We start from the raw sequence: 8269 nt of genomic DNA on the forward strand, positions 1-8269 counted from the left end.
GTGGAACACAGGTAACCGACAGATTGCATGTAAACAGCAATAAACTGTTTAATCTGTTTATTCCAATAACCCGATTATTGCGGCAATGTAAACAGGCTCTATGAATTTAGGATTCTGCATGATGAAAACGTATTGTCCCCCTAGGCCTATTGTGCATAAGAAATACCCAATCATGGTGGAATATACATCAATGGAATTGGTCAAATAAAATTGGAATAAAGTTAGAATGTCTGTAATGTTATACATACATATGTTGTAGTTTTGGGCTGCAGAACAGTGAATAATTCTGCAAGCACAGCACACAGCCATAAGACAATAAAGTCCTGAGAGTGTGTGTCTATGTCTACACGCCATGCCCATGGCTGGATTGGCAATATGGCAGGGCATTTGCCCGATGGACTGTTGATGATTTTGGCCCGACCCTATCCTCAATGGTAACAGTTCTCATGCCGCATCAGCAGGCCTATCCAAAAAAGTATCATTAAAAATTATTATTATTATTATTTTAATTATTATATAAAAAATGTTGTCACAGGCATCATTGTCTCTGTCAATGCCTTGGCTGAAAATGCCCATTTCATTTTTTGACCCAGTCCTATCCAAGCCATCCCTGTTGGGTGACACATGGGCCAGCCTTTGCACAGTACTGTATGTACATTATAGGAGACGTCATGCCAAAATGATAAGAAATACATGCAACCTTGGGAAAGCACACGATAGGTGTGGAGGAAGAACACCTGGTGCCCATACACACACACACACACACACCTGAAGTGTGTACTGTATATATAATGTGCCCTGTCTGCTGGTTTCATGAGCCCAACAGAGCTACAGTACTACAGACATGCTGAGACTCGTCCTGCTGACCGTCCTCGCCAGCCTGGGTAAGCACTACCACCACCACACTGGGACTAGAGGGTTTTTTTAATTAGGTATCTTTTATATTGTGCATATTTATTGCTCCACCCTATTTTATTCTTTTTAAATCGTTTATGTGTCCTTTGCAATGTTTTGTGGAAGTGTGAGTGTGTGTGTACGAGTGGTGTACTACTACTGCACAACAATTGCCCACAGTCAGACAAGTAAAGCTACTACTAGGGTTGCATGCATGTAATTACAGGATAATCAGTGCAGAACCACACGGAGAATAATGTACAAAACAAGAGGCAGTGCAACTGGACAGCAAACATTTTTGACATTTGTGTGTTGTCATTGGTGCTGTTTTTTTATGGTTTCTTTCATTTATGTTGTTTGATTATTTTCCTGGTTCAGTCCTGGCTGAGCTGCCCAGCCTCAAGCCCAGGCGTTTGGAGAACCTAGAGAGGGTGGCCCGGTGTATCTGTGTGTGTGTGTGTGTGTGTGTGTGTGTGTGTGTGTGTGTGTGTGTGTGTGTGTGTGTGTGTGTGTGTGTGCGTGTGCGTGTGCGTGTGTCTGTGCGTGCTGTTGTTGTTGATGTTGTTGTTATTGCTGTTTCTAATTGTTATTACACTGCAGCGCTGGCTGTGCCCAGGCCTGAGCCCAGGTACATGGAGAACGTGGAGAGGGTGGTTGGAGGAGAGGAGGTCAACGCTCGTGGAGCCTGGCCCTGGCAGGTAGAGAAAATCAGACTATACACATACTCACACACACGCACGCATGCATGTGCTCACACGAGCACACACACATCATATATCATATCATATCATATCATATCAGATATATACATCACAAATACCTCTATTTTTTATATATATGTTCTCTATATTTCAGTCTCGCACTTTAATGTCTGTATGTCTGTATATTTTACTGTCTGTCTATGTCTAATGTATGTCTATGTCTGTATTTAAAGTATGCCTATGTCTGCACAGGAAAGTAAGAGAAACACAATTTCAATTCTTTGTATGACCAGTGCATGTATATAAATTGACAATAAAGCCGACTTGACTTGAAAAAAATCTATAATAAATAATAAATGTCTAATAAGTAATAACATTTCTCTCGTCCTCAGATCTCCCTTCAGTGGAAGTCTGACAGCGGCTACAGGCACACCTGTGGAGGCACCCTGGTCACCAGGGACTGGGTCATGACCGCTGCCCACTGTGTGGACAGGTACAAGACACTGTGTGTGTGTGTGTGTGTGTGTGTGTGTGTGTGTGTGTGTGTGTGTGTGTGTGTGTGTGTGTGTGTGTGTGTGTGTGTGTGTGTGTACATGAACACAGGGTCTAGTTGCTGGTGCTGTCCTGACTAAAAGCCTTGTGCTTGTCTCTACAGTGACAGGGTGTGGCGTGTGGTGCTGGGAGAGCACAGCTTCAACACCAATGAGGGAACCGAGCAGATCCGTGAGGTCAGCAAGGTCGTCATCCACTCCAAGTGGGACCCCACCAACGTTGCTGCTGGGTAGGTCCAACACTCACACACAGGGCCGGATTATAACTTCATGGGTCTCTGGGCCAGGCAACAAGAAAGGGCCCTCCTCCATGGAATCGTGAGGTTCAAAAAGATGTGGGTGTTTAACAAAGATGTTACAGAGCTTTTGTTGTAGGGGGTTGGTTTTTTTTTACCCCGAGAACATTTGACTGCATTTGCATTATGTATGTCTGTGTGTTTGTCAGTGTGTGTGTGTGTGTGTGTGTGTGTGTGTGTGTGTGTGTGTGTGTGTGTGTGTGTGTGTGTGTGTGTGTGTGTGTGTGCGTGTGTGTGTGTGCGTGCGCGCGTGTGCGTGCGCGCGTGTGCGTGCATGCATGTACGTATATGTATCTACAGTATACATGTCTGTATTAAAATTATCTGTGTGTGTGTGTGTGTCCTCAGCTTTGACATTGCCATGATCCAGCTGTCCAAGCCCGCCACTCTGAACCCCTACGTGCTGCTGGGTGCCCTGCCCGAGCCTGACGAGGTGCTGCTCCACGAGCACCCCTGCTACCTCACCGGATGGGGTCTTACTGAGAGTAAGTTATATTGTAATAGAAGATGGAATAGAATAGAATAGAATAGAATAGAATAGAATAGAATAGAATAGAATAGAATAGAATAGAATTTAATAGAATAGAATTAGCCCCATGAGCACCCCTGCTACCTCAGCGGATGGGGACTCACTAGCAGTAAGTTATAACTGGGCCTACCGCAACTGTACAATAGAAAATAACAGAGCAGACTAGAATAGAATAGAGTTATGCAGTAGCCCCATTATCACCTGTGCTACCTTATTGGATGGGGCATCTCTAGCACTGGTAGTACAGCCAAGCTATTATGAATAGAATAGAATAGAATAGAATAGAATAGAATAGAATAGAATAGAATAGAATAGAATAATACCCCATTGCCCCTGCTACACTATAATCAGAACTACCTCACTAGTGCTACTTCACTATACCATACATAAGGAGACATATAGCTGTCTTTATTGATATGAATATCATCACCATTCACAAATAAATTTGTTGTTCAATAAACAAAAGATAACGACATGCACAAATATAATTCAAGACTTACAAAAAATGTACCATCCTCAAAGCATTTCATAAACCACCTCATATTCTTCTGACTACTCCTGCATTCATTTGCGGATTTTGAGACCATTCTAGCATTCTAGTGTTTTCAGCCAATCACATCAACCAATGTCTTTGTCCTCTTATCTTTCTCTCTCGCTCTTTCTGTCCATGTCCATCTGTCTGTCTGTTTCTCTCTCTCACTCTGTCTGTCTGTCTGTCTGTCTCCATCTCTCTGTCTCTCTCTGTCTATGTGTATGTCTGTCTGTCTGTCTGTCTCTCTCTCTTTCTGTAGCTGGTGGCAGCATCTCCAACACCCTGAAGCAGGCCCTGCTGCCCGTGGTTGACCATGCCACCTGCACCACTGACGACTGGTGGGGCAGCACTGTGCAGGAGTCCATGGTGTGCGCTGGAGGTGGCGCTGACTCTGGCTGCAATGTGGGTGCACCACACTACCCAGCATGCACCTCTAATCTACACTACACTACCCAACATGCACCACTAAACTACACTACACTACCCAGCATGCACCTCTAATCTACACTGCACTACCCACTATGCGCCCCTAAACTATACTACACTACCCACTATGTGCCACTAAAGTACACTACACTACCCAGCATGCACCACCTGCAATGTGAGTGCTCCGTCCTAATGCAGGCCTACATGGAAGCAAACTGAGCAAAGTGAGGCAAGGTGAAATTCATCGCTCCATTTTGACCAGTCGGTCAACAAGTCAATTTCTGTAGCCTAGTTATGATATTTATTATACTGTATGTATGGGGCTATAGGGAGGCTCTGGTATCTCCCTGACCTTAAATCTGGAGGGTATTACATCTATTGTATGTTTTATTAGTTATCAGGTTATGTCATCATCCATTTTGTGTGTATGTTCATTGGTTTATTTGCATGTTTGTGGTGCGTGTGTGTTTCTGTCCACCGGAGGGTGGAGGTGTTTCTAGTTTCTCATTTATTTTCAACGCATGTAGACTAATTTTTTTACACGAAGCTCCCCTGAGAAGTTGAAATGTTTGTCCAAATGCGCTGAAAATAAATAAGAAACAACAAAAATAGACATCTGAGTGGCCCCAGATTGTCTTCCTTTTTAATTCATGTATAATTCTGCACTGAAGAAGCGTGGAGTATGTGTTTCCCTTTTTTCCATTAGTTATTATTATGTATTTATACCTATTACACTTTTCTAAATATTTCTGCAGGGTGACTCTGGCGGTCCTCTGAACTGCAGGGTGGAGGGTAAGTATGTGGTGCACGGCATCGCCTCCTTCGTCTCCTCCATGGGCTGCAACGCCCCCCAGAAGCCCACCGTCTTCACACGCGTCTCCAGCTACATCGACTGGATGGCCGAGGTGAGAGAACGCAGTAAACGCGCGCGCACACACACACACACACACACACACACACACACACACACACACACACACACACACACACACACCTGCTCGTATACCATATTATCAACATCACCATATTTATTATTTGTGTGATTTTATGTCCCTTAATGGTTCCTTGACATCCTTTTTGCTTCCTCAGGCCATGGCCTAAATCAATCAATGTAACTCTACGCACATCAAGACCTGTGGGGGTGTGGATGACGAGCTTGAACCCACGTGAAGACCTGAGGACATCCTCCCTGCAAGACCAAGTTTCTCCTGACACAATTTTCAGAGTTTGCAAAGAAACACAACTGTCTCTCAATAAACACAGTTAAACCCAATCTTGCTTCAGTATTCACTGTCAAAACGTTGTGTAAAACAGTAGAACAGATTTCAGTGGCAAGCGTCACTGCTGCAGTAGAATGGCATAGCCCTATCATTGGCAGTGGCAATTAGAGGTCTATGCTTTGAAGAAGGCAGATTAAATTCTAAGAATTACATTAAAGGAACAGAGCAGCCTTTTTTGATGTTCACATATTTGCAGTATTTCCAAGCATTATTCATGAATGTGCATATCATTTTTGTCTATGTGTTTGCATTGCCTCGTATAACAGTATAGCCAAATTAAGCATAGCAATGCAAGTCTATGGCACAAAATAAAGCATCATCAAATGTACTTATAAACCACTTTAAAATGAATACAATATTCACCAGAGTGTAAAACGGCAATTTCATTTGATCCAGTCAGTCCAGTCAGTGATCACTTGTGGCTTGATGCTTAAGTTACCAGTTACTTCCAGTGATTATGCTAAGCTATGATAATAATTCTGATCCAATAAATCTCAGTACTGAAAACACTGAAAAAAAATTATATTTATGAATAATGCTGGGAAATACTGCAAATGTGTGAAAATCAAAAAAGGGTGGTCTGTTCTTTTAAAAGAGAGGTCAGACCTTCTCCTCAGCTTACATTTTAATTGATATGGAATTAAAAACATTGTTTAGCTGTTTACACTCAATATTAACTTAACGTAACTCATTAATAGGCTCGAGATACGGCAACGGCTAAATGCGCAGGTAGACAGCAATGCATTCTGGCTGAAAATGCTGCATGATGGTTAGATTTCCTGTCCAACTTACCAAATTTCAGTCATGTTGCGCTGACCAGATGGCATGTCACATGGTGTCAGACTATCGTGGGATGAATGCGACTATAGTCGGACCTTGCAACCCCTGCTGTTGCTTATCCCCATTGATGCCCGTCTGCAGACCGCCTCCGCGGTCACGTGCCCATGAACTGGTTGGCCAACAACTCACTCACGTGTGTATAGGTATGCGTCTTGTCTCACACCCCTACGCAAGTTTGCACTGCTCCCCACTTCAGCTCCACCTCTCCACCTGTCCCCCCACACTTCACACGTGGTGTGTGAGTAGATCAAACTGGTGCGAGCTGATCGTCTCGTGCATATTTGTGGCCGACTTTAAATGTGCTGTATTTAATACCACCCACATCGTGACAACAACGGAGACAACGGTTGCCTCACTAGGCTAAAGAGGATATACATTATATCGGGGCATTATTGTCACATGCTTTTGTAAAGGATTGAATGAAGTCAACATGAATCACAGTACCAACCTGAGCGAATAACACAGAGGTGAAACGCGTTGTTCACTCTGAATACAACAGTAAAAAGTCAAACAAGTGTGCTGGAAGGTAAACTGTACCCCAAACAATTTGAAACCAACTGCCATAAGCATTTCAGTGCTGCCCTGGCACCATACTACCTAATATAAGAAATAAATAACACACACAAAGTAACTAGAATATTTTTGGACTGCATAATTTTTCATATTTATGGCCTTGCATTACGACTGGATGATCATCATGACTGCTGCACCTGACCCAGATTATGACGGGGATCAAAAAACACAAAGAAAAATCTTCTCTTGCTTTTATGAGGTAAACAGGAAGGAGAAGAGTCACACACAGGAGCTGGATGCAATTCAGGAAAAACTGTTTTGAAAAAGCTGAAAATAAACAATAGCTGAAGAGAATGTGTTCAAAAGTTCAAAGTACTTTATTTGACATTTGTGCATAAACTAGTAGTCCAAGCACATAGGAACTCTTGTGCAAGCCCTCTGAGTCAATAAATAGAATTAAATAGAAAAATAGAAAAATAGGAAGACAAAATACATTGAAAAGTGATAAAAATCAAAGAGATCAAAAGAATAATAAAAAAAGGTGGATCAAATGTTCTTTTTTGCCATCAGTCTCACTGTTGCTGGGAAGAAACTGTTGAAAAACCTTGCATTTCTGGTAGGAATGCTGTCCGCTCTACTGTGTCTCAGTTTGTATGTGCAGTTCTTGTGTTTGAGCAGAGAGTTAGCTGGATGGAGTGGGTCTTTAATGATTCTCTCTGCTCTCCTATGGCTGCGCTGTACATATATGGAGTCCATGGAGGGAAGTGCTGTGCCTATAATCCTCTCTGCAGTCTTGATTATTCGTTGCAAAGACTTCCTTTCAGCCTGAGTGATGTTGCCATACCAGACAGTGATGCCTGTTGTGAGGATGCTCTCTACAAGTCCTCTGTAGGCCTGGGTAAGAGGGCGGTAATTCAGTCCAGCCTTCCTAAGCATCCTAATAAAGTACAGCCTTTGCTGGGCTTTTTTCATGATGGATGTGGTGTTCAGACTCCAGCTCAGGTTTGATGTTACTTGCATGCCTAGGAATTTATGACTTTCAGCCCTCACCACCTCTATCCCTTTAATGTGCAGAGGCTGTAGGGGAGGAGGATGTTTTCTAAAGTCCACTATAATTTCCCTCGTCTTGTCTGTGTTGAGGATGAGGTCGTTTGTCTCCCCATAGTCAATGATGTAGTTCACAACAGACCTGTATCCTGACTTGTCCCCTTCTTTAATGAGCCCCAGGATGGTAGTGTCATCAGCATATTTGATGATGGTGGTTGTCATGGCTTGAGAGAAGGTCATGGGCATTACAGTGTGAAGAGTTTAGGACTGAGACCTTTTTTTTTTAATGTGGGATACAAACACTTAAAAACAATTTCTTAACATGTTTAAATTGTTTTCAAAACGTCAGAGAATGCGCGCACATCAGTAGCACAGGTGCTGGACCAAACATAAGACAACTGAAAGGAAAGTAAAAGTCTGCAACAGTGTTTGATGCTCCCAAAATGTAATGGCACATCGTTTCGGACTATCAGTTCTTCATCACATGGTGCAACTGATCCGAAACGTCGTGCCATTACATTTTTGGGGGCATCATTTTGCGGATAATTACTTTCCTTTCAGTTAAATTATTTTCAACCATAACCTGCCTGTGCATACTATTGTGGACAGGGCTGGATTAAGATGTACAGGGGCCCCTAGGCTACAGGCTACTGTGGGCCC

At 43.0% G+C, this 8269-nt stretch overlaps 1 protein-coding gene across 1 annotated transcript; it reads left to right on the forward strand.

The window, feature by feature from the left end:
* Nucleotides 1–818: 818 nt before the first annotated feature.
* LOC134463430 (elastase-1-like) lies at nt 819–5164 on the forward strand. Its single transcript, XM_063216630.1, has 8 exons — nt 819–884; nt 1495–1592; nt 1988–2088; nt 2251–2376; nt 2791–2927; nt 3763–3905; nt 4685–4834; nt 5019–5164. Exons 1-8 carry the CDS (start codon nt 845–847, stop codon nt 5028–5030), a joined length of 807 nt encoding a protein of 268 aa, XP_063072700.1. The 5' UTR covers nt 819–844; the 3' UTR covers nt 5031–5164.
* The last annotated feature ends 3105 nt before the right edge of the window (nt 5165–8269 follow it).

The sequence above is a fragment of the Engraulis encrasicolus genome, chromosome 14 (genome assembly GCF_034702125.1).
Source record: "Engraulis encrasicolus isolate BLACKSEA-1 chromosome 14, IST_EnEncr_1.0, whole genome shotgun sequence".
Lineage (NCBI taxonomy): Eukaryota > Metazoa > Chordata > Actinopteri > Clupeiformes > Engraulidae > Engraulis > Engraulis encrasicolus.

What these genes read in the sequence shown, in the direction of transcription:
- LOC134463430 (XM_063216630.1), top strand. Translation starts at nt 845, where the DNA reads ATGCTGAGACTCGTCCTGCTGACCGTCCTCGCCAGCCTGG. An exon ending in GACCGTCCTCGCCAGCCTGG is followed by an intron (nt 885 to 1,494) that starts GTAAGCACTACC and finishes ATTACACTGCAG; the next exon opens with CGCTGGCTGTGCCCAGGCCT. An exon ending in GCGCTGACTCTGGCTGCAAT is followed by an intron (nt 3,906 to 4,684) that starts GTGGGTGCACCA and finishes ATATTTCTGCAG; the next exon opens with GGTGACTCTGGCGGTCCTCT.